Source organism: Aulonocara stuartgranti (genome assembly GCF_965226115.1).
Source record: "Aulonocara stuartgranti genome assembly, chromosome: 15".
Classification (NCBI taxonomy): Eukaryota; Metazoa; Chordata; class Actinopteri; order Cichliformes; family Cichlidae; genus Aulonocara; species Aulonocara stuartgranti.
Genome location: NC_138951.1, coordinates 39,412,890 through 39,437,964, shown reverse-complemented (window position 1 = coordinate 39,437,964; position 25,075 = coordinate 39,412,890). Strand labels below are relative to the sequence as shown.

At 41.4% G+C, this 25,075-nt stretch overlaps 1 protein-coding gene across 2 annotated transcripts; it reads right to left on the bottom strand.

Annotated features, from left to right (window-relative positions):
- Window positions 1-2,648: 2,648 nt before the first annotated feature.
- Window positions 2,649-22,414, bottom strand: fam43a (family with sequence similarity 43 member A). Of its 2 annotated transcripts, XM_082505593.1 has the most exons (10): window positions 22,185-22,414; window positions 20,816-21,467; window positions 20,644-20,704; window positions 20,470-20,550; window positions 19,481-20,386; window positions 19,329-19,368; window positions 19,160-19,216; window positions 18,944-19,057; window positions 17,547-17,673; window positions 2,649-4,456 (listed from the first exon to the last, which is right to left on the bottom strand). In XM_082505593.1, coding segments are annotated over exons 9-10 (1,071 nt in total). In that variant the 5' UTR covers window positions 17,548-17,673; window positions 18,944-19,057; window positions 19,160-19,216; window positions 19,329-19,368; window positions 19,481-20,386; window positions 20,470-20,550; window positions 20,644-20,704; window positions 20,816-21,467; window positions 22,185-22,414; the 3' UTR covers window positions 2,649-3,386. The 2 variants fall into 2 exon arrangements, with proteins under 2 accessions (XP_082361719.1, XP_082361718.1); XM_082505592.1 differs by lacking the exons at window positions 17,547-17,673; window positions 18,944-19,057; window positions 19,160-19,216; ... (4 more) ...; window positions 20,816-21,467; window positions 22,185-22,414 and adding an exon at window positions 4,574-4,653.
- Window positions 22,415-25,075: the final 2,661 nt, after the last annotated feature.

Here is a 25,075-nt window from a genome sequence, read left to right as displayed (position 1 = left end):
CGTACTAACATTAGCAGCCTCAACGACTACCGACCAGTTGCTCTAACACCTGTTATAATGAAGTGCTTTGAGAAACTGGTCCGACGTCACATCATGTCCTGCCTGCCACCCACACTCGACCCGCTCCAGTTTGCATACAGAGCTAACAGATCAACTGAAGATGCCATTGCTACAACGCTCCACACCACCATCTCTCACCTGGAAGTGCAGGGCCGTTACGCCAGGCTGCTCTTTGTTGACTTTAGCTCTGCTTTCAATACGATACTCCCGGACAGACTAATAGATAAACTGCTGGAAATTGGACTTCCTTCCACCACCTGCCGCTGGATCAGAGACTTCCTCTCAGACCGTGTACAGAGAGTTAGAGTGGGGCCTCATCTTTCCTCAGCCCTCAGCCTCAACACCGGCTCTCCACAAGGCTGTGTACTGAGTCCCCTACTGTACACTCTGTACACACATGACTGTGTTAGTTCCCACCCAGACAACACAGTCATCAAGTTTGCAGATGATACCACTGTGGTGGGGCTCATCTCAGGGGGAGATGAGACTGCATACAGAGCTGAAGTTCAGAGGCTGTCAGATTGGTGTGCAGACAACAACCTGGACCTCAATACCACCAAAACAAAAGAACTGGTAGTTGACTTCAGAAGGAGGAAGTCCGAGCTGCAGCCTGTCAGCATCAACGGGGAGTGCGTGGAAAGGGTCTCCAGTTTCAAGTTTCTGGGTGTGCACATAGACACAGACCTCCAATGGAGCTCTAACACCTCTGCGGTCTTAAAGAAGGCCCAACAGCGTCTCCACTTTCTGAGAATCCTCAGAAAAATGGACCTGAAGAAGGAGCTGCTGACCGTCTTCTACCGCTGCTCCATTGAAAGTGTGCTGACATATTGCATCGGTGTGTGGTTCTCCAGCTGCACCACAGCACACAGAAAGGCACTCCAGAGGGTCATCAACATGGCCCAAAAAATCATTGGACATCCTCTTCCCTCCCTGAAGGACCTGTACAGCACTCGCTGTCTCAAGAGGGCACGCAGCATCCTACGGGACTGCACACACCCAGGACACCGGGTGTTTAAGCTGCTGCCGTCTGGCAGGAGGTTCAGGCTGCTGAGGTCCCGAACAAATAGACTCAAGGACAGCTTTTACAACAGGGCAATAGCCCTGATCAATGTAAATAGCTGACCTGACTGGATACCTCCCTGGACTTTTTAGGGGGAGGTAACAATGTTTAAAACGATAACAATAATATTTATATTTATAACAAGGTGCAATAATAATTAATGTGCAATAATAACAGTGTGCAATACACATACACTTATTCTTCTTTTTTATACTAAGTTAATATACTGTGTTGTGTTGTTTGTTACGTTGTGATGTGTCATATCGTGTCGTGTTGTGTTATATGTAGTGCCGACGTAGGACAGTTTTTCCAATTTCATTGTACTACTGTACTATGTATGACTGTGCAATGACAATAAAGAGTTATCTTATCTTATCTTATCTTATCTGTCCATATGACAATCGACCACCTCTATACCACGGAGAGCTTGGGTTTTTGCTCCTCGTGTCTCACTCTGTCCCGTTTGCGTTCGCTAACAGTACCAGTGTCATTAGTGAGAATGGAGAGCTGTTCCTCCAGAGCATGCTCCATGGGACTAGAGTGTTCACCCTCACATGCAGGCCCTCAATACCGATGGCATCCGTGCATCAGTATCTGTGCTTCTGAGTTTATATGCCGATCTGGCTAACACTGGGAAGAGCTGTGTGGCATCAGCGTGGGCCTGCTGCTGTCTCTAAAATGAAAGTGACGGTGATATTTAGTAACACATCTTCCACATTTAGAACTGCTGGCCCAGTCATATCCTTCGCTGACCACAGATCACATCAGGTGATTTTGTGTCTTTGCTTCTGTGAGTGTTACATGTTAGGCTGAGTGCTGTGCCTTTAAGAAAAAGATGTGACTCCATCTTTTTATCAGTCACACTTTGATTTAGGTGACACTTTAGCAACACACCAAAGGAACAATGTAGATTATCTGATTTTAGTGAGCTGAGCAAATATGAATGAAATGAACCGGGTGACTCAAACGCATGAGTCTATATACCCGTCACATATTGCAGCATATAAATCTGTAATGCTCTGAATTCTATCTGTTGTCGCTCAATAAAGGCAAACTGATGTAAAAGTAAATACCAGCTAGAATATGCTGCTGAAGAACTTCTGGTGCTACTTCTGCCATGTGATGTTCTCACAGCTTGTGCTACCGGTGACGTCTGTATGTGTGGCCTGCCTTCCCTGAGGCCAGCTACAATGAATGGGCCTTCAGTACCTTAACTAAATAACTTCAACAGCCTGAAAGCAATTTGGGAAAAAAGAAAAAAAAAAAAAAAGGTGGTGGTGGTCGGGGATAAAGATCAATTCAAGGCTATTAAATGAAATACCCATTTACAGTCACACCAATAGCTTGGTGGTAACAGATAATATTGATGTGAAGTTTAGGGTTGTGCTTTTTAAGCCTCCATGTGACTTTTATTCAGCAGTGCAAATCTGACCTCATTTTGAGCCTCCCAAGGTAAACCCGCTCATATCAGACAGTGCTGAAAGAAAAGATGTCCTACTTGTATTTCAGCATTAATTCACATAAAACATTCATTTAATTCCTTTTTTATTGCTAATTCTTTGAATTTCACATAACAAACCACGTATATATTTATATTTTAAAAAATAACATATTTATACTTAAAACATCTTACTTTACATCTTAATACATAAAAGGTATATTTTTCTTTTGCACAGCAAAGATAAGACACTTATGTTTCAGACAACATACCAGCAAACGTATGTACATGGTAGTCAAAATAATACTTCAATGAAGTCGCAACAGTGCAGAAATAAAAAGGTGACGAGCAGGCGCCCTGATGGGGATTGTAAAGGAAGCCTGATGGAAAACAAATCTGCTTTTGTAAATGCTTTTTAAGGAATGTTTGGGAGCTTCTGGATCTTGATGATTGGAGCATGTTACAGAAGAAACATGACATTTTCAAGTGAGGAAAAAAAACGTCAAGTAAACAAGCTCGATGCTACAGCAAATCCTCTTAAACAAAAGAGATGGAATTAGTGCCGTGCGCCCTGAGGCGCGCTGGGAATTTGCCATTAAAGTTGTCTCTCAAATGGGTATGCCTTTTTTTTTCTTTGTTTACACAATCTTTTAACTTAGTTCAGTAGCCTAACTGTCTGTCTGTTTTGCCCCCAAATTACGTTTATGTCTTCTCAATTATTAGTCTCAGTGGCACATGTCAAACAAGCACTTTGTAACTGTTTCTCAAGGAGACATTGTGGCTCAACAGAACGGTGCGCTACAGGTGCCCAGAAATGCGCAAAGTTTTTTAGGCAGTTTCTTGCACCTTTACCTCATCAAAGCCATTGATTAGTGGTGGCGGCTCCTGGTTGCTTTCTATAGAGGATTCGCTCCCTGTGCTCTCACCAGAGAGGAGTCTGGTGACTCTGAGGTCAGCTTTCAGCGTCTGCACGTCGTTTCCTATGCTCATCTCTCCCAAGTCATTAATAATTTGAGTCAACTCTTGTTTGCCATTGGCAACACAATCATTGTCCGTGTCCAGAATGTCCTCACACTCAAAGTGCATTGCTTTCTCCTCCTCTTCCTCCCCCACCAAGTCCTCCGTGATAGAGCCCAATTTTGGTGCACTCCGGCTGCGCTCCACCGGGGGTTTGTAGTAGCACTGTCCGTTCAGCAGCTTCCTGAGAGGCACCAAGGGGATGGTTTGTTCCCCTATGAGCTGCTGCTGCTGGTGCCTGGCATCGTCCCTCCGCTTTAGTCTTTTAAACTCAGCCAGGGCTGTTGCCGAGGTCTGGTACAGCAGCAGCGCCATGGCTTTTGCCTTCTCCGGCTTGGACACCAGCACTGCGTGGCAGCGCAGCATTACGGCCTTGTGCTTCATCTCGTGCCTGTAAATCCAAGCGAAAATCTTGGGTAGCCGCGGGTCCGCGACGCAGTAGGTTATCCGGTGCAGCAAGTACAAGTGTCCCGGTCTCCTGGCCTTGTCATCCACATGCACCATGCGGATGCCCTGGGAGCTGATGGTCAGCCTCATCTTAGTGCCGTTCTTGCCCATCTCGCTTTTGCCCCAGATCTTGCTCACCGCTACGTCCGTGCAGCCGTCTCCTTTGGACTGGATCGTGGTAGCGTTCCCCAGGTAAAGCACCGTGTACGTGGGATCTTCGCTGGTGATCTTCAGCTTTTTCCTCTTTGACTTGAACATGCTGCCCACCCTGTTGAGTGCGCTCTCGGGGCAGGACTTGGCGAAGGAGGTGAGCGCCGAGTAGTTGAGACTCACCGCATAGCCCTTCTGCTTGGACTGCTTGTCTTCCTCAATCAGGTCGAACTTATTCTTCTTCCAAGGCAGCATCTTACTGCTGTTTCCAGTCAACAGCAGCACTGAGAGAGAAAGGAGAACAACTTTTTTTTAATTACTACTAAATCCTAGAAGCGTTCTACTGCCTGTCAGCTCATGTGTGAGCTACTCTACGTGAACTAAACGCAAAGACACCGTACTTCATCTGTCCATCCTCTGAAGTGCTCCTGTCCATCGCAGCATTCCTGTTTTATGTCATTGTAGTGCTGAGCACAATCTGCTGTGACAGCACGAGATTCACCGTTTATATGCAAGGACAAACCATTTCAGCATGACTGTAGGGGGGACTGAACCAAGTGAAAAGATACAGTTCCTGTTAGTGTAAACTGTTCTTCTTTTCTCGTGGTTTCTTGGTTTCTTGTGCTAAAACACGAATGATTATAAATAAGCGCAAACATCTATAGATATCTAAGTTATACTCAACAATTATGCAACATTTAATAACAGAGCTCTATAAAACTCGGTTTAAGAGTCGTCTGTTAGTATAAACTACAGCTTCATTTTTGCATTAAAGAAGAGTGAAAAGCATTCCTGGAAACTATATTCCTGGAGGAATATATGAATGTAAAGTGAAGATATAAATACATTGTTCTGTTATAAAATGTCAACTGAATGGAAAGAAACAAATCCGCATATTATTTATTGTCCCGTGACTTGTTTTTTTTTTTCTTTCTGGAATTTCTTAAGTTTAAAAAACCTGTTCCTCAACTTTTGAATTTGTTTGCAATGTATGTTTAAATTGATGGATTAACCCATAATTAAGAGTCTCATAGAGGACAGCGGCGTTTAGGATTTGTCAGGTCCAGGTTAGTTTGAGTCACATCAAGTCTCTTTAAAACGTCTGTTACATGCTGCCCCCTTTTGGCTCTGTTCGGAAGTGCGATTTGTTTTTTGGTGTATGGAAGGAGATTTATGTTTTACTTTTATTCATGTATTTTGCTATTTTGTAAAACATAGCACAAATACACACTGACGTTTTTGCTCTTCTTCTTCTTTCATCTGCTCACCTCAGTCAATGGCATGATACAAAGTGATGGCGAAACCTAAAAGACGGTGTCATGTCTGCTCCCTGAAGCAATCTCATAACAGTTTCAATCTATTTCAAGCCAGTTAGCACATTTCTGTTATGAAGTGCAATCATTTTTTGGCAGTAAACTTAAATTCTTTTACTATGAATATCACATTCTCAGATGTTCAAGAGAGACCAGACCAATAGGACAGCAGAAATCACAAAAATAAATAAATAAATAACAGTTTTATAAAGATTAAAACAGTAAAAAAAATAAAGACTGGAATGATTATGATGTATAACACAGAATATGTACAATAACAGAGTTATAAACACACCTAGAACACACGTGATACTTTTATTTCATCTATAACCTCTGTGCAAATTTTGTTGACTGCAAAGTGTTTATGAATATGTTTTTAAAAGCTGGTTATATGACTGTCAGTTAATAGCAATTAAAAAGAAAGCTGATTTTTATTTAAAAACCTTGAAAACATCACACCTCTGAAGTAACACATTGTGATTCATGTACAAACAACACACAATTATTGTAGATTCTTCAAAGCCTCCTTATATTCAACACTTGGGTAGGTGGTGTTACACATGCCCTCACAGCACCGGCACATCAATCCTCCTGTTTTCACCTTGTCACCTTCATTAAGCTGCTCTCTTACTACAGAAGGCCCACCGCATGCATGGGGGGGAGAGGGGGGGGATACCGTGGGCCAGGGCTGTGGCATCTAATGTCTGGTTGTCAGTGTCCTTTGGAAAAGCAAGTGATTGTCCTCAAATCAGATGTCCCAGCAGACTGATCTAGTTTGCCATGCTGGCAAAAGACCAATACACCAAGACAAACAGCCATTTATGCTTTTTACACAGACGGCCCATTTTTTTTCTATTTAACTAGAAGAATTGTTGTACCACACATTAAAGTTTCAAATCAGTGAAAAAGCAATCGTGCCAAAGAAATGTCATGTGTTTGTTTAAGATGACTGCAATTATGGTATTAACAGAAAACACACATCTCTGTCTCTTTTCTTTTCAGTTTAGTGTTTCACTTACCTTCTAAACTCAACAAGTACTTGCACAATCCTGAGGTTTTTAGAAAAGAACATCTCAGATTAAATAAGGAGATACAGACATTAAAACTAACCTTTATTACTATGATACAAAACAATATTAATGAAGTTGTTAAAAGTGGTACTTCTTACACACACACACACACACACACACACACAGCTCATTACAAGTGTTTAAAAGTTTGAGTTGTCTGAAAAACTAAAGAAAGAAAAAGACAAAAATGTTACAATACAAAAGTTGGAACTTTATTAACACACAGAAATACAAACTGATGGGTTGATAAATATCAAGAAGACAGTACATTTCACATAAAGACTGTGCATCATTTTAAGATGAAAAAATGCAATATGGGGTCAGCCAGAGGATTAATAATCAAAACTAAGGGATTCTGATATTAATACTGCACCGCCTCCAATCTCACTATAAGTTACATCTGTTGAACTGACTTCTTGCTAGCATTTCCAAGGAAGTCAAGATGAAAAAAATAAAACCTAAAAACAGAGGGTCCAATACATTTAACAGGAATTTGTCAAAAAGAACAACAAAAGTACTGACTGTTAATTTTTTATTTTTGACCCTGTAACTCAGTTATTAGTTTGAAAATAAACGTTTGTATGTCTTCAAAAAATACTGTAAAGCTGTTGACTCTTAGGGAGTCAGGAGCTACATGACAGATGTTATTTTGAATGACTTGGATATTTGCTGTTTACCAACCGTAAGTCTGCACAACAGAAATATTGTTCTGAAACACATTAAAATACACAAGTGAAAGATGATATCTGTAATTAGAGCTGCCACGATTAGTCGAAGACTCACGATTACGTTGACTATCAAAATCGTCGACGACTGATTTAATAGTCGACGCATCGTTTGAAGCTTTGTAAGATCACAAAAGACGCAGGAATAAGTAGCAGGATTTAAGAGTGTAATAACGGACTGAAACAGAAGATGGCAGCACTGCATGTACAAGGATGCCAGCTGCCGTTAAACCCCGAAGAAGAAGAAGTAGCTGTGTCCCAGAATTCATAGCGCAGCCCAGCTCAGTTTCCAACAATGGCGGCAGCTAGTTAGTTTTAATATTACTCTTATTATTCTTTATGGGTCACAAAATAAACGTTTCACATATTTTCAGGCGAGACTGTAACTGTGTAAACCTCAAATATCTGCTCAGTTTATCAAGACACCACATATTTTCAAAAGCGCTCCGACGTTTTCGGAGACGTCTGTTACCCACTAGCTCGATAGCGAGCCGGGGGCTAGGCTCACTAGAGCTGTGAGAACACCGGACTCCTGGCAAATCGTTTTCAAACCCACCGCAGTCTTTCGCTACTCAGGTTAAACATATATAGGTCACTTAGATAACTTAAAAATGTTATCGTTTGGCTTTTTTTTAGTATTTTATTTGTTCCTGAGTAAATCGGTTTGGCTGAGATTAAAGTTATAGTTTCTGTAAGCAAAGCAAAACTGTTTATGTGAAAAACTGTAAAATATAATTTCAGTGTTCTGTAAAATATAATTTCAGTGTTCTTTTTACATTTCATAAGAGTAAAATCCTTGTAGGAGTAAATGTATCCAAGCTTCTGACAGATGTGACAGATAGGGTTGCCAACCGTCCCTTAAAAAACGGAATCGTCCGGTGTTTAGAAACAAAAGTACACGTCCCGTATTGAGCTAATAAGGGACGCACTTTGTCCCGTAATACAGTGAGAATCAAAAGTAGTCTATAAATGTTTATGGAATTAACGCTTTGTTTGAAAACATAATTCCCAGCCCCTCTTCTGCTTTGTGACCAATGAGCTGACAGCACACTTATGACAATTCGAGTATGACAATTCAGATTACCGCTCATCTCATTGGTCGAGGAAAGGTCGCTTACGGAGAAAATACCGGAAGACAACAGATGACCACAACAACAAGCATGGCCAACAGGGAAACAAACGCCGACACTGCGGTGCAAGTCTCGGACGACAGTACACCTAAAGCTGGGCAGACACTGTGCGATTTTTTCAGTCACGTTATTCAGCTCTTGCTCAAACTGTACGGTTGACTCGCAGGGGTTAGAAGTTCATAAGTCACGATGCAGGGTCTCACACTATACGACCCGATGCTCCGATGCGACCTGAGTGCTCACACTGTGCCTCCATAAAATGAAGGTTATAACAGAAATTCTGTCGCTCGCTCTCTCTGTCTGTCTTTCACTCACACAGACACACCACCACCATCAACTTTGTTAAATTGCTAATGAAAAACATGATCAGCTGTGATTGAGCAGCATGTAGATCCAACTATTTTCACGGTTGTTGTGGTCGTGATAATTTTGTGATGCCACATCGAAAAGGCTCGGATGAGCTTTCCAAAGTTCTACAAGTTGTGCCTCCATCACTTGTGTCCAGATCACACGCTGCACAGCCGTGCTGCGCCGTCTTTTTCACCGATGTTTACGTGTTTGCGCATGAGCAGTGTGAGCAGCTGTGGTGACACCCTCACGAGCGATTGATGATCGGGAGCTGGTCGTGAGATGTTAATCGCTTCTCGTTACCCCACGTATACTACACGATGCACGATGAAGGCCAAAATCGGGCCGATCACCAAATCGGTCGCATGACTCAAAAATCATCTCAAAATGGGCCAAAAATAGCACAGTGTAAGCCCAGCATTAGAGCAGCAATGTTTTTTCGCTCAGAGAAAGAAAAAAAAACAAGGCTGCAAAAGTACTGGGAGGACTGGGAAAAACACCTGGCTGGGAAAATGCACGATAACACCTTTAAAGCGCACTGCACTGTGTGCCGGCGCACTTTAACCATAGGCATGCTTCTAATGGTGGGCACATGAAGAACATGAGGGGCGTGAAAGCTCGGGGAACCCTTAACCAATTTTTTGTCCACCAGGCCACGGCAGAAGCAGATATGGTATGTAAACACTGGTTTGTTTGTTTTTAAATCCTCTGGTTAAGGTTAATATGGGCATGTGCAGTGAATATCAGCGCTATGTGGCCAGAAGTGTAATAATATAATTTATTTTGTGTAATAAACAACTACAAGGATAGATGATTACAACAAATAGATCACTATTACATAAAAGTAATACATTGATGAGTAATGATGCGTAATCATGGGAACAAGCGGGTTTACAAACAGGAGCAGCTGATTAGCATTAGAAAAGCTGAAATAATACCTCAACTGAAGCCAATTGTACTAAATGCACTATATGTGCACAGTCACAAGAATATTTTTCGTTCTATTGTTTTCTATTAATTTATATAATTTTAAGTTAAGCAGGACAGAGTGCTTTTTGTCACGGCGGGGTGCGCCGATGTGTGTGGAAACAGGACCCAAAAGCAGATGATGACGAGGAATTGTAATGATTAACAGAAAGGTGAACCTTTAATGCGATGACGGCAGGGAAATGAACCAAGAGACCAAAAACAGGCAAAACACTAAGAAACAAAATACTAAATGGTACTGAGACCAAAACCTAAACTATGACTGTGGTGGAAAAATAATAAACAAAGACCATGACTAAGACTAATAATACATAACAGATGAAAACTAGAACTATGACTGAGGTGAGGTAAACAGGCTAAGACCATGACTAAAACTGTGACCCTGGTGAGATAAACAGACGAACCGACAATGGCATGAAGAAAACAAAAGGCTTAAATACAGACATGAGGTGATCAGGGGAAGTGGGGACACATGGGGGAACAGCTGACAGACATAAACCTAATGACAGGACCAGGAGAGAAAGCTAAATACAATGAACACATGACATTGTCAAAATAAAACAGAAAATACTAACAACTAAACATGACAACACAACAGACCCAACACGTGATGAATAAATACCAAACCCCAAAACATAGAAAACCCAGGAACAATAACCAATAACTGCCTAAACTAAAGGCAAAATAGGAAATAACACAAACTAATAACATATCAAAAAATACAAAGAAAACTCAGAGTGCTGGGTCGGAGACCCAGCCTGTGACAGAGCCCCCCCCTCAAGGGCGGATTCCAGACGCCCGAAAACACCCAGAAAACAAAACCACAACAACCCACCAAGGGCGGGCGGCGGGGGCCCAGGACGGAGGGCCAGAAACAAGGCCACAAAAAACAAAGAAACGAAAACACACAGAGCAAACACAACAATGGCACAAAAAGTCCGAGACCCGACTTCAGGAGGGCGACCATGAACCCGGCAGAACAGGAGCGAATGGCGAAGTGGTTCAGGTGGCCGCCCCGGAGGCCGACAACAAAACAAAAGACAGTCCAAAAGTTCAGGAGGCCGACCAGGAGGCCAACGGTCCAGCAGTCCAAAATCCATGAGCTCAGGGGGCCGACCCGGAGGCCAACGGTCCAAGAGCCCAGAAAACAGTTCAGGAGGCCGGCCAGGTAGAAGGCACCGGTGGCGACGGAGCAGATCAGGAGGCCGACCGGGCGGGAGGCAGCGACGGCAACCGAGCAGGTCAGGAGGCCGGCCGGGCGGGAGGCACTGGTGGCGTAGCAGTTCAGGGGGCCGTCCATGACGGCGGCGTAGTTCAGAGGGCTGTCCACGACGGCAACGACGTCCAGTCATCGGCCGGACAGAACGTGCAGGACGAGCAGGCCGGACAGGATGTGCAGACCGGACCGGACGTGCAGGACGAGCAGGCCGGACAGGACGTGCAGGCCGGACAGGACGAGCAGGACGTGCAGGACGAGCAGGACGAGCAGGCCGGACGGGACGAGCAGGCCGGACGGGAAGTGCAGGAGCAGACGAAGCTGAACACTCGGAGGCCGGACCAGGCGGAGCTGCAGAGGCTGAGGCCGGACCCGACGAGGATGAAGACTCGGACGAAGCTGGACCAGACGAGGATGAAGACTCGGACGAAGCTGGACCAGACGACGATGAAGACTCTGACGAAGCTGGACCAGACGAGGATGAAGACTCTGACGAAGCTGGACCAGACGAGGATGAAGACTCGGATGAAGCTGGACCAGGTGACGACGAGGCGGCCGCAGGTGGCGGCTGAACGGTCCCCTCGGACCCTCCAGCTGACGAGGCATGAGGCTGGACGGGCTCCTCGGGCCCTCCAGCTGACGAGGCAGGTTGCTTTTCAAGTTGCAGCAACACACAGTCTATAGTGGGTGAAATGAGTTCGTATGAGTTCTCAGACTGAGGTGTGGCAGAACCAGGTGAGGCGTCGTCCTCAGGCTGAGGCGTAGAAGCAGCAAGCAGTAGCGCAGCAGGTGGTGGTCCTGCAGGCGGCGGCACGGGAGCCGCAGGAGGTGGCGCTGCAGCCACAGGTGGTGAAGCAGAAGGTGGCCAGACGGGCTCCTCAGGCCCTCCAGCTGACGAGGCGTGAGGCTGGACGGGCTCCTCGGGCCCGCCAGCTGACGAGGCGTGAGGCTGGACGGGCTCCTTGGGCCCGCCAGCTGACGAGGCGTGAGGCTGGACGGGCTCCTCGGGCCCGCCAGCTGACGTGGCGTGAGGCTGGACGGGCTCCTCGGGCCCCCCAGCTGACGAGGCATGAGGCTGGACGGGCTCCTCGGGCCCCCCAGCAGACGAAACATGAGGCTGGCTGGGTTCTCCTGAACCTCCAGCAGACGAAACATGAGGCTGGCTGGGTTCTCCTGAACCTCCAGCAGACGAAACATGAGGCTGGCTGGGTTCTCCTGAACCTCCAGCAGACGAAACATGAGGCTGGCTGGGTTCTCCTGAACCTCCAGCAGACGAAACATGAAGCTGGCTGGGTTTTCCTGAACCTCCAGCAGACGAAACATGAAGCTGGCTGGGTTTTCCTGAACCTCCAGCAGACGAAACATGAGGCTGGCTGGGTTCTCCTGAACCTCCAGCAGACGAAACATGAGGCTGGCTGGGTTCTCCTGAACCTCCAGCAGACGAAACATGAAGCTGGCTGGGTTCTCCTGAACCTCCAGCAAACGAAACATGAGGCCGGACGGGCTCCCCGGGCCCTCCGACTGACACTGAAATTGGCTGCACCAGCTGTACCTCCGTCTCCAAACCGGCCTGGATAGCAGTCCCACAGCAGCTTAGCTGAGCCTGATGGCTAGCTTTTCCAGGGCAAACAGTCTCTGTATAGCCGGGCTCATTAACCGGAAAAGTAGTGTCAGTTTCCATAACCTCCGGAGAAAAAACATGAGGTGCCAAGATATAGTCACTCACTTGTGTTTGTGTAATGGAGCGTCGGCGGCGCGCACGCCGCTTTTTCTTAGGAGTGGAAGACGGCGGTGAAATAGGTGGAAGTCCCTGGTAACTCCGAGGTCCCCCGAGAGCCAGTCGAGTTCCCCGGAAAGAGTGCTCGTGCTCCGGAATGAGCCACGGCTTCCACCGGAGCTCCTCCTCCAATAGAGCGCAGTATATCGACTGACGCTCGTCGTGATCTAAATCAACGGTGTCCAGCACTTCCTCGCGCTGGACCGTGGCAGGAGTATGGCGAGACTGTGATGAGGGCGTGGAAACTGGTGAGCTGAGAGGTGGTGACGCTGTGGCGAATCTCAGCGAACCGACACGAACACACTCAGGTTCCGGAGGCAGCAATGGAGATGACTGATTGTGGGGTTGTTGTGACTGGTGGGTGCTGGAAGCCATTTCCTGACTCGACAGTGCCTGGGCCTGCAGCATCTCCTTTATCCTGGTAAAGGCAGCAACTATGGCAGGTGAGTCCGGGAGCTGGAGAAGGCGGGGATCCCTCTCCATAATAGCTTCAGCAAAGTTAACCATTACCTGCTTGCTCTTTAAATCGGGCGCTGTAAAGATGCGGTCGAGGATCACTTGGATCCGAGCAGTCTCCTCCAGACACTCGGTGAGAGCAGCATCTGCTGGGTCCATACTGGTCGGTTCGTTCTGTCACGGCGGGGTGCGCCGATGTGTGTGGAAACAGGACCCAAAAGCAGATGATGACGAGGAATTGTAATGATTAACAGAAAGGTGAACCTTTAATGCGATGACGGCAGGGAAATGAACCAAGAGACCAAAAACAGGCAAAACACTAAGAAACAAAATACTAAATGGTACTGAGACCAAAACCTAAACTATGACTGTGGTGGAAAAATAATAAACAAAGACCATGACTAAGACTAATAATACATAACAGATGAAAACTAGAACTATGACTGAGGTGAGGTAAACAGGCTAAGACCATGACTAAAACTGTGACCCTGGTGAGATAAACAGACGAACCGACAATGGCATGAAGAAAACAAAAGGCTTAAATACAGACATGAGGTGATCAGGGGAAGTGGGGACACATGGGGGAACAGCTGACAGACATAAACCTAATGACAGGACCAGGAGAGAAAGCTAAATACAATGAACACATGACATTGTCAAAATAAAACAGAAAATACTAACAACTAAACATGACAACACAACAGACCCAACACGTGATGAATAAATACCAAACCCCAAAACATAGAAAACCCAGGAACAATAACCAATAACTGCCTAAACTAAAGGCAAAATAGGAAATAACACAAACTAATAACATATCAAAAAATACAAAGAAAACTCAGAGTGCTGGGTCGGAGACCCAGCCTGTGACAGCTTTTAAAGAAAGGTTTACTTATATTCTCAAAAGTTAAGCATGACAGGCTTCTGTTTAAGAAAGAGACCTGTTTTACTGTGTTAATGTTGTCATTTTGAGCTAAAAATAAATGGCTAAATGATCATTTGTTTCCCATATGGTCATATCACAAAGAATATGAATGAATGAATGAATGAATGTCTTTTATTCGAGCAACCAAATAATAAAGTTATTGTAATGTACAATTACACAAAAAAAGAAAAAACAAGTTTAGCTCGAAAAGGAGTGGGATGAAGACAAGCTTTTTAACTCCCACCCCTACAATCTTATCTGAGTTTTAAATTTTGTAGTTGCGCAGTACATTTAAATATTTGTGACATACAATTACGGTTATAAAATTATCGCATTGTCATAATTACAACATACAGTAGTGTAAATATTTAGCATCAATAATACAGTCTTTGTTACCACCGCTGAATATCACAGTCATCACCATCATGGTCATTACATCCTCTCCGTATATTATTTATATTTTAGCTATGAAAATATCAATGAAGTTTGCTTCCATTGTATAGTTGTAACTTCATCAATTTTACTTTTAAGAATTAATTCTGGTCTACTGTTTCCTAATAATGGAGATAACAGTAATAACAACAGCGTAAGACAATATCAACAGTGTCCATTTCAACTCTACAAAATAATTGTTTATATAAGTATTTGTTGTTAACATTCTATATATAAACAAAGAAAAAAGAAAGAAATAATACAAAGAATATATTATTATTTACTATCATGGATAAACAATCACACACTCGATTCCTCTTTGTACCTTGACAATATACATTTTTTGTACCTCGATTTAAACAGATGAATATTTGGACATTGCTTGAGCTCTACATCCATTCTGTTCCAAAGTTTCACTCCACACACAGACACACACAAACCTTTCCTGGTAGTTCTAACTATCTGCCTTTTAAAGTTACTACATCCCCTCAAATTGTAACCTCCTTCTTTATGTGTAAAGAGCTTTTGGATATTTTCTGGCAGTATACCCTTATTTGCCTTATATAGGAGTTGAGCAGTTGAGAATTCAACTAGATCAATCAATTTTAATAGTTTTGACTGCAAAAACAAAATATTAGTGTGACTATAATATCCTACCTTATACATTATTCTTATAGCACATTTTTGTAGTATAGCCAGGTGATGCAGAGAACTTTTGTAATTATTGCCCCACACCTCTACACAATAAGTCAAGTATGGTAGGGCTAGTACACAGTATAACAAAAACATTGCATGGCAGTTTAAGAAGAACTTGGCTCTATTTATGATTGAGATACTTTTGGACACTTTATTTTGTATATGTCTGATGTGTGATTTCCAGCATAATTTGCTATCAATCATTACTCCCAAGAATTTTATTTCTGATACTACATCTATGACTACACCATCTATTTTTATCACAGTATCTTCATTTACATTGTAATTCCCAAAGAACATTACCTTGGTTTTGCTCAAATTTATAGATAATTTGTTAACATCCATCCATATTTTTAATTTCCTTAACTCATTGTTAATGTTAAGTACTAGGTCACTATGGTCGTCGTTAGAATAAAAAATATTGGTGTCGTCAGCAAATATAACTAATTTTAATAACTTTGATACATTAAATATGTCGTTTATATAAAGATTAAATAGAGTTGGTCCCAGAACTGATCCTTGTGGCACTCCACAGCTAATGCCCAAATACCCCGATTCAAATTCGCCCATCTTCACATACTGCTGTCTCTCAGTCAAATAACTTTGGATCCATTTCAAGGCCACTCCCCTAATACCATATCTGTCTAATTTTTTAAATAATCTGCTATGATTAATCGTATCAAATGCTTTCTTCAAGTCAATAAATATCCCTGCTGCATGTCTTTTTCTATCCAGACTGTTGGTTATCTCTTCTATTGCATCAATGAGAGCCATTGAAGTTGACCTCCCTGTCCTAAATCCGTACTGACTTTCATTGATTAGTTTATGTTTGTCAATAAATTTACCTAGTCTATTATTATAAAGTTTTTCTAATATTTTAGAAAACTGTGGGAGCAGGGACACTGGTCGATAGTTAGTGAAGATGTGTTTGTTTCCACTTTTATATATGGGTATAACTTTAGCTATTTTCATTTTCTTTGGGCATTTCCCCGTTTGAAATGATAAATTACATATATAAGCTAGAGGTCTGGCAATGCTATGTATGATTCGTTAAACTAATGTCATATCTATACCAAAACAATCAGTAGAGGTCTTGTTCTTACAGTTGTTAACTACATCTAAAATATCTAATTCAGTAACTCCCGACAAGAACATAGTCTTTGAATTTATTTCTATCAGTGACATTTCGCTGTGATTACTTTTTGGAATTGTTGTAGCCAGCTCCGGTCCCACATTTACAAAAAAGCTGTTAAAGCACTCCACCATCTCGTTTAGATTGTAATTGTCACTGTTATTATTAGTGAAATAATCTGGATATGAGCACTTTTTTGTGTTACCTTTAATAATAGTGTTAAGTATTCCCCATATCTCTTTAGTGTTGTTTTTATTTTTATGTATTAAATTAGTATAGTATAATTTCTTACTAGTTCTTAATATTTCCGTTAGTTTATTTTTATATTTTTTATATCTATACTCTGCTTCTTCAGTTCTTAACTTAGTGAATTGTCTGTATAAAGAATTTTTCTTCTTACAGGCCTTGTGTAATCCTTTTGTTAACCACGGGCATTTAATATGCATCTGCTTAAATCAAATTCAAGTCAAATGGTTAAAAAATAATTTCACACACAAAAAAAAGAGCTACAAAATTCACCACACTGGGAAGGGTGAACTGGGTTGCCCGGCCCTGGCCACGAGGTGTCCCTTATTTATTTTTCAGGGAGTTGGCAACCCTAGTGACAGATGTTTAACTTATTGTTGTTTACTTGTAGTGTACAATAAATAACCAAAAACACAGGATTATTCTGCAATGCTTCATTACTCACTAATGTTACAAATGTTGAAAGGTAAAAGTGTTCAATAAAATCCTAAATATTGCAAAATGCTGTAAGAACTCTTCTTTCGCTGCTTTAGGACACATCCCATTATATTGACTACTGTACACACACTACTTAATATTTAAGATACAAAAAATACTGGTTTCTGTGCATGCATCTGCAGTGAAGGTGCGTGTTTTGCCATGCAGCTTTTACTTACTTAGCACTCTTCTTCATTTTGACTACCATGAAGTTAAGCCAAAAAAACAAGAAAAGAAAAACGATTTTTCTGGTATCTGAACTATAACAGTTCCCTGAACTACCTCTGATAGTGTCCTCATCATGATAATATTCCCTTTATTTATGATTAGTTATCTTTATCTTCAGAGGTCTGGGTGACAGTTTTAGTGTTTGCTTTAAAAAACAAAAAACAACAAAAACTTGAAATATATATATATTCTATATACATATATAGAGATGCTCACTCCTGATTGGACACTGAGCTGCACCACCTTCTCCTTCACTCCTCCACCTTGCTGTCCTCTGTGCTCTCTCTCCTCCATCTCCAGGGAACAAATCAGAGTCTGAGCACCAAACCTGTGGACTGTTAATCTGCAGATAAGAAGGAAAACACACAGAATTCTCATGTTTGCCATTTTTCATACCGTATTACTATAGTATATTAGTTTACCAGTCCAACAGATTTATTTTCCCAAATGGATCATTACAGCTTTTGCCACACTGGTCCACTTGATTGTCAAAGTGTATTAGCTCTTTATTATTTCTTTCTTTTCTTTACCTTGAAATTATTACAATCAGAACGGACAGGACTGGGGATGGGAAAGAGAAAGATGAAGAAAAGAGAAGTTGGGAAGATGCTCAACAGAAGGAGATGGAAAGCAAAAAAATAGGAGAAGAGAGACACAGAGAGAGAAGACACTAAAAATCTGTTTGATCACCTGCTGGAAAAATAAAAACAAGCAAAAAGAGAAAAACACAGTAGCGAAACCACAGCAAAAACCAACATAAGCACAAGTTATAGTAAATAATAAATATCTCCACATCCCGGAAGGGCCTGATCGAGCCACAGGGGCCATAAACTGACAGTTTATTTATAACTAGAAATAATAAAGCAGTTGACGTGTTTCAGGCTGTGACTTTTAGTATCTGTTGGTACTTCATCACTTTGAATAAGTGTAAGTCAACACCAGGCCGCACTTTCAGTCTTTCCATTAAACAAATGACCAACAATCCATTGTTTTCACCATTAAACAATAAAATATGCTTCTTGACTCCTTGATGCAGGTGCCCACCTACGACCTGGTTTATTAATACTAAGCTAAAGAGGAAAGCAACTCACTGTAGTTCTCACAGCTCAGGACAAGCAGACACCTGATGTTGAGTGACTGAATGGAACTAAAACAAGAATTCATAATTATGTTTGTCTGCCATGAACACGTGATGATAAAACTCTGCATATGCAGTCAGGAGACTGATGACCTGTGAAATGAGCTGTTAGAAATGTGCAGATATGTGTAAACATTGATCAGCATTTAACATCCAGGATGGAGCAAAACTTCTGACCTGCATGTATGAGAACCTTTAATCACATCATCTTTGTAGTGAAATAGCTGATGACTCATTAAACGTTTCCATGTAATTTATCCACAGTGAAAAATATTCACTTTGCTGGATCTGAAAATCACGTGTTCATTTCATTAGACACTAGCAATACCATTAAACTGGACCTTATCATTATCATAGAGCACTAAATGTGAAACTGTGTCATATAACAATCTATATATGTAATATGTGTTTGCCTGAATCTTCCAGCACAAACAGAAAGACGAGCTGTTGTCTGAGTATCAACACAAGTACACACCAGAAATCGTTCAGTAAAGACAAATTTAATAAATGAAAGCTGGTGAGAGGGCCTTTGATGTTTCTCTTTGGATCATCCTGTTGTTTGTCTCCCAGTGTCGTTACTGCTCCTCTCCTTTCAAAGACAAACACCAAATAACACCAAATGAGAGTGAATCCCTTCAGAAACACTCCTGGTTATTGTGAGCAAACGTCATAACATGATGAATGTATTTACCATTTTACTGAGGGAAAATCTTCTGTGTGGAGTTTCTTCTCATCTTGGCTCTTTTTCCTGACATTTAGAAACAAGAGGCAGAAAAGAAAGAATAAAAGTTAAAACCTCAACAATTTTTTTAATGTTTGGGATATTTTAGAAACAACCTTAAACACTATTTACTACTTACCACTTTGTTCATTCTTGCTGACGTTCACTCTCCTCATCTTCTCTCTAAAGGACAAATGACAGAAAAGAGGGAATCATTTTAGTAACTTTATCAACCAGGTGAGCAGAATTTTAGATATTTATCAATATTCTGATTAAAAGCAGAGTGAATACTTATCTTTTTACGAGAAAGGGTTCAATCCGTCCTGTCTTAGGTCTTAATGTCACCTTGGCTCCTCTGTTTTCTCTGAAAAACAAAAGACAAATGGGAAGAAAAAAATTAGTAAATGATTTCAGCAACTAGAGGAAGTGTTCACTGAGGAGGAGCTGTCATAATAATATAAAATCAATATATACTTATCTTTTTTTTAATGACAGTTTACAGAGCACGCTGGCTTCGCTCCTCCCTCCGCTCCTCTCTGAAAGTTAACTGGATAAAGGATAATAACAATTAATAACATCATCAAAACAGACAAACCTGAAAGAATTGCTGATCAGAGCTGTGACAGAGTCACAGATTAGTTGGATGTATACTTATCTTTCACAATGAGAGCGTTTGCATAGACGTCTCTTCAGGTCTTTTTATTGTTTTCTTTCTGGAGAGGAAAGTGATGAGACTGATGAGGAAATACCAAATACAAAGACTGACAAAGGGAACTGAAAAAGTCTAACCAAAACCTATACTGGGGGAAAACTGTAGGAAACAGAACTACTGAGGCAAGGAAACACGAGGGGACGGAGACTAACACTCTGACAAGGGACAAAGGGAGACTGACACTATATTTACACACAGGAGGCTGATTATGGGAACTAAGGACACATAGAAACACAGCTGAACCGAATAAGAAATGAACAACAAGTCGAAACAAACTCTAATGACAGTTCAACCAGTTTCTAAACACAACAAATAACTTTCAGGATGTTTCAACAATGTGTAAAATGAGTTCTTATCTTTTTTTGTGAGAGGGCCTTCAATGTTTCTCTTTGGATCATCCTTCCATCCATTTCTTCTGCTTAACCATTGGAGCCATCCCAGCTGTTATGGGGCCAGAGGCGGGGGTATAACCTGGACAGGTCAGTCTAACACAGAGAAACAGACAACCATTCACACTCACATTCAACCTAACTGCATCTCTCTGGACTGTGGGATGAAGCTGGAGTACCTGGAGGGAACCACAAAGGCGCCAGGACTGTCTTGCTCTCAGATGACGCCCGTTCACGCTGCTCTGAAGACCCTCAGTTGTCTTTGGATCAAATAACACCAAATGAGAGTGAATCACTTCAGAAACACTCCTGGTTATTGTGAGCAAACGTCATAACAAGATGAATATATTCACCATTTTACTGAGGGAAAATCTTCTGTGTGGTGTTTCTTTGCAGCGTGACTCTTTTGCCTGACTTTTAGAAACAAGAGGCAGAAAAGAAAGAATAAAAGTTAAAACCTCGACGATTTTCAAATATTTTAGGACATTCTTTTAGAAACAACCTTAAGCACTATTTACTACTTACCACTTTGTTCAGGCTTGCTGACGTTCGACATGCTTCACTGTATATTATAATCTCAAGCGCTTCCTTGCTTGAGTCGGGCTCCGGATGCTGCTCTCTTCCTCCGCCTTCCTCTTAGCACGCTTTGCCGACATATTTAGAAAACGGCAGAGCACCGAAGTGAGAACTCTGCCGTCCGCGCTGTAGTCTGTTACTCTCCAGCGGTTCTTCATCTCAGTGTCCTCTGTTTGGTAAACAGTGGAGATGACTCTGGTGACGGGGAGGCCGTCGACAGTCAGGGTGCGGACACAGTTCCTCCGATCTGCCTTCAGCACAGCAAGATCTGCTTTCTCTGGAAGAACTGGAGTCAGGAAGCGTGGATGAGAGCTGGAGCCCGCAGGCGGCAGCATCATGCCAGCTGGTGAGTCCGTAGGAGGAGAAGGAGTGGTGTTCTCTCTCTGGCTCTGCCTCACATTGACAAATGGTGTCGTCACCAGGTCCCGGTGGAACCATCCTTTAAAAGGTATGCAAGGAAAGTCCTTGGACCCAGTCACCAGGTTATGGTAAAGAGTGAGGACCAGGTGAGGCATGGAGTTCAGATGCCTCCTGCTCAGTTCACGGTTCCTCAAGTTAGTGACGACCATCTGAGGTGCAGTGACTGGACTCACCAGATCAGCTACGAGAAAGCAAAGCGTGCGTCTACGTTAATCATGTGATCACACAAATTAAAGCCTGAATTTAAATTGTCCAGACATGGCTTTACATCATCATAAGCTCTTCCACACAAACAGTAAGAAGCTCCCAGCAGAACTCATTGTTTATGAAAGCCTTCACATTTTTCACCTGGTAAAAGTTTTCATGTGTGTAAGGCTGGTGGATTTTCACTGAGGTTTTAATACGCATTCACATTAAGGAGTAATATCTTCATATTAGTTGAGCATCGATATTTTGAGGATAAAGCAGCTACATTTAGGTGAGAAACCTCCCACCTCCTTATTGCAGGCACACACTGTTTCAATCTCAAACTCATCCTGCGACTCTGTGAACTTTTAAAACTCCAGCTTCTCCAGCTTTACACATTCACAATCTATGAAACGTTCACGTATAACTCAGCGCCAGCGGCCCAAACATGTCAACTCAAACCCTCTACATGCAAAAACGGCCGCGCGCTGACGTCAGCGTCCTCCAACGCCTTAAGTCGTTAGCAATTAAAAAAAAACATGGCGCCATCTTTATAGCGTACTGGCACATGTTAAAATTGATGTTACTCAAGTATGAAACATCTCATCCTAAATGTTAACACTCATGAAGTCCTACTTCCAAACAATAAAAGACAAAAATCGAAGTTGTATTTGTTTGCTAGCACTCTGACATATTAGCCTGCTGTACTCACCATAGCGTTGATCTAACACCTCCTCAATGAAAAGGGAGAGCAGGTGCATCTCGCGACTCAAGTTTGAAGAAGTCATTTTGCAAATCCTTCTTGAAGATTTTCAAACGTTAGCTGTAGTTTGAAAAATCCGAGTTTTCACAGCACTAGTGGGAAAAAGCTCCTGTTTGCGCTCAAACGTGAAACCCGAATTCCACTTTTGCCTCCTGCTTTTATACCTGCACTCAAACACGTCATCATCACCATGACACCCAGGGTCACCGAAAATCAATTTTATTTATTTAAAATAAAGTTCGTCTAATTATCATAGTTTTTAAAATATATATATATTTCTCATTTTATTTTACTGCTTTATTCATCCTTTTTAAAAAATATATTGCCAAACTTTGTCGTTTTAATTCTTTAAAAAATCATTAATTCACCAGTTTACAAAAATGAAGATCGATATCTGAAATTTAAATTAATAAATAAATAATTACAATTGATAATGGGTTTTTAGCATTAAAGAATGGTTTTTCAGTGCGCTTTAAATGTTATCAGAGCCGATGTTGTGCCAAAAAGTGATCGCAGTCCAAAAAGTGATTTACGGTATTGAAACGTTTGTTTGTGTCATGACATTTGTAAACAGTTGATGTTTAAGGTGCAGTTCATGTGGAAGCCAGAGGAGGGTGGTGTTGTGCGCATAATACAAAGTGATGGCGAAACCTAAAAGACGGTGTCATGTCTGCTCCCTGAAGCAATCTCATAACAGTTTCAATCTATTTCAAGCCAGTTAGCACATTTCTGTTATGAAGTGCAATCATTTTTTGGCAGTAAACTTAAATCCTTTTATTATGAATATCACATTCTCAGATTTTCAAGAGAGACCAGACCAATAGGGCAGCAGAAATCACAAAAATAAATAAATAAATAACAGTTTTATAAAGATTAAAACAGTTAAAAAATGACTGGAATGATTATGATGTATAACACAGAATATGTACAATAACAGAGTTATAAACACACCTAGAACACACGTGATACTTTTATTTCATCTATAACCTCTGTGCAAATTTTGTTGACTGCAAAGTGTTTATGAATATGTTTTTAAAAGCTGGTTATCTGACTGTCAGTTAATAGCAATTAAAAAGAAAGCTGATTTTTATTTAAAAAACCCTGAAAACATCACACCTCTGAAGTAACACATTGTGATTCATGTACAAACAACACACAATTATTGTAGATTCTTCAAAGCCTCCTTATATTCATCACTTGGGTAGGTGGTGTTATACATGCCCTCACAGCACCGGCACATCAATCCTCCTGTTTTCACCTTGTCACCTTCATTAAGCTGCTCTCTTACTACAGAAGGCCCACCGCATGCATGGGGGGGAGGGGGGGGGGGATACCGTGGGCCAGGGCTGTGGCATCTAATGTCTGGTTGTCAGTGTCCTTTGGAAAAGCAAGTGATTGTCCTCAAATCAGATGTCCCAGCAGATTGATCTAGTTTGCCATGCTGGCAAAAGACCAATACACCAAGACAAACAGCCATTTATGCTTTTTACACAGACAGCCCATTTTTTTTCTATTTAACTAGAAGAATTGTTGTACCACACATTAAAGTTTCAAATCAGTGAAAAAGCAATCGTGCCAAAGAAATGTCATGTGTTTGTTTAAGATGACTGCAATTATGGTATTAACAGAAAACACACATCTCTGTCTCTTTTCTTTTCTGTTTAGTGTTCCACTTACCTTCTAAACTCAACAAGTACTTGCACAATCCTGAGGTTTTTAGAAAAGAACATCTCAGATTAAATAAGGAGGAGATACAGACGTTAAAACTAACCTTTATTACTATGATACAAAACAATATTAATGAAGTTGTTAAAAGTGGTACTTCTTACACACACACACACACACACACACACACACACACACACACACACACTCGGCTCATTACAAGTGTTTAAAAGTTTGAGTTGTCTGAAAAACTAAAGAAAGAAAAAGACAAAAATGTTACAATACAAAAGTTGGAACTTTATTAACACACAGAAATACAAACTGATGGGTTGATAAATATCAAGAAGACAGTACATTTCACATAAAGACTGTGCATCATTTTAAGATGAAAAAATGCAATATGGGGTCAGCCAGAGGATTAATAATCAAAACTAAGGGATTCTGATATTAATACTGCACCGCCTCCAATCTCACTATAAGTTACATCTGTTGAACTGACTTCTTGCTAGCATTTCCAAGGAAGTCAAGATGAAAAAAATAAAACCTAAAAACAGAGGGTCCAATACATTTAACAGGAATTTGTCAAAAAGAACAACAAAAGTACTGACTGTTAATTTTTTATTTTTGACCCTGTAACTCAGTTATTAGTTTGAAAATAAACGTTTGTATGTCTTCAAAAAATACTGTAAAGCTTTTGACTCTTAGGGAGTCAGGAGCTACATGACAGATGTTATTTTGAATGACTTGGATATTTGCTGTTTACCAACCGTAAGTCTGCACAACAGAAATATTGTTCTGAAACACATTAAAATACACAAGTGAAAGATGATATCTGTAATTAGAGCTGCCACGATTAGTCGAAGACTCACGATTTGTTATTTTTATTTTTTTTAACTTTATTTATCACATTTTAAACATACAGTCAAGTAAAACAGGGATCACATAAAAGATGACATTGTGGTAGTACAATGAGGAACAGAAAGAGTGACAAGGACAGTGAGACAAAAGTGAGTACAAAAAATAAAATAAATTAAGGGGAACATAAATAAACAAAAGTTTGCAAGAGCCAAAATCAAGTTAGCAGTTTCAATCGGATATAGATGTTAACAGTCTTGAGAGCCTTAGTGTTTTTTGATGAGGAGATTGTCCTTATATATTGTGCAAGTTCCATTTTT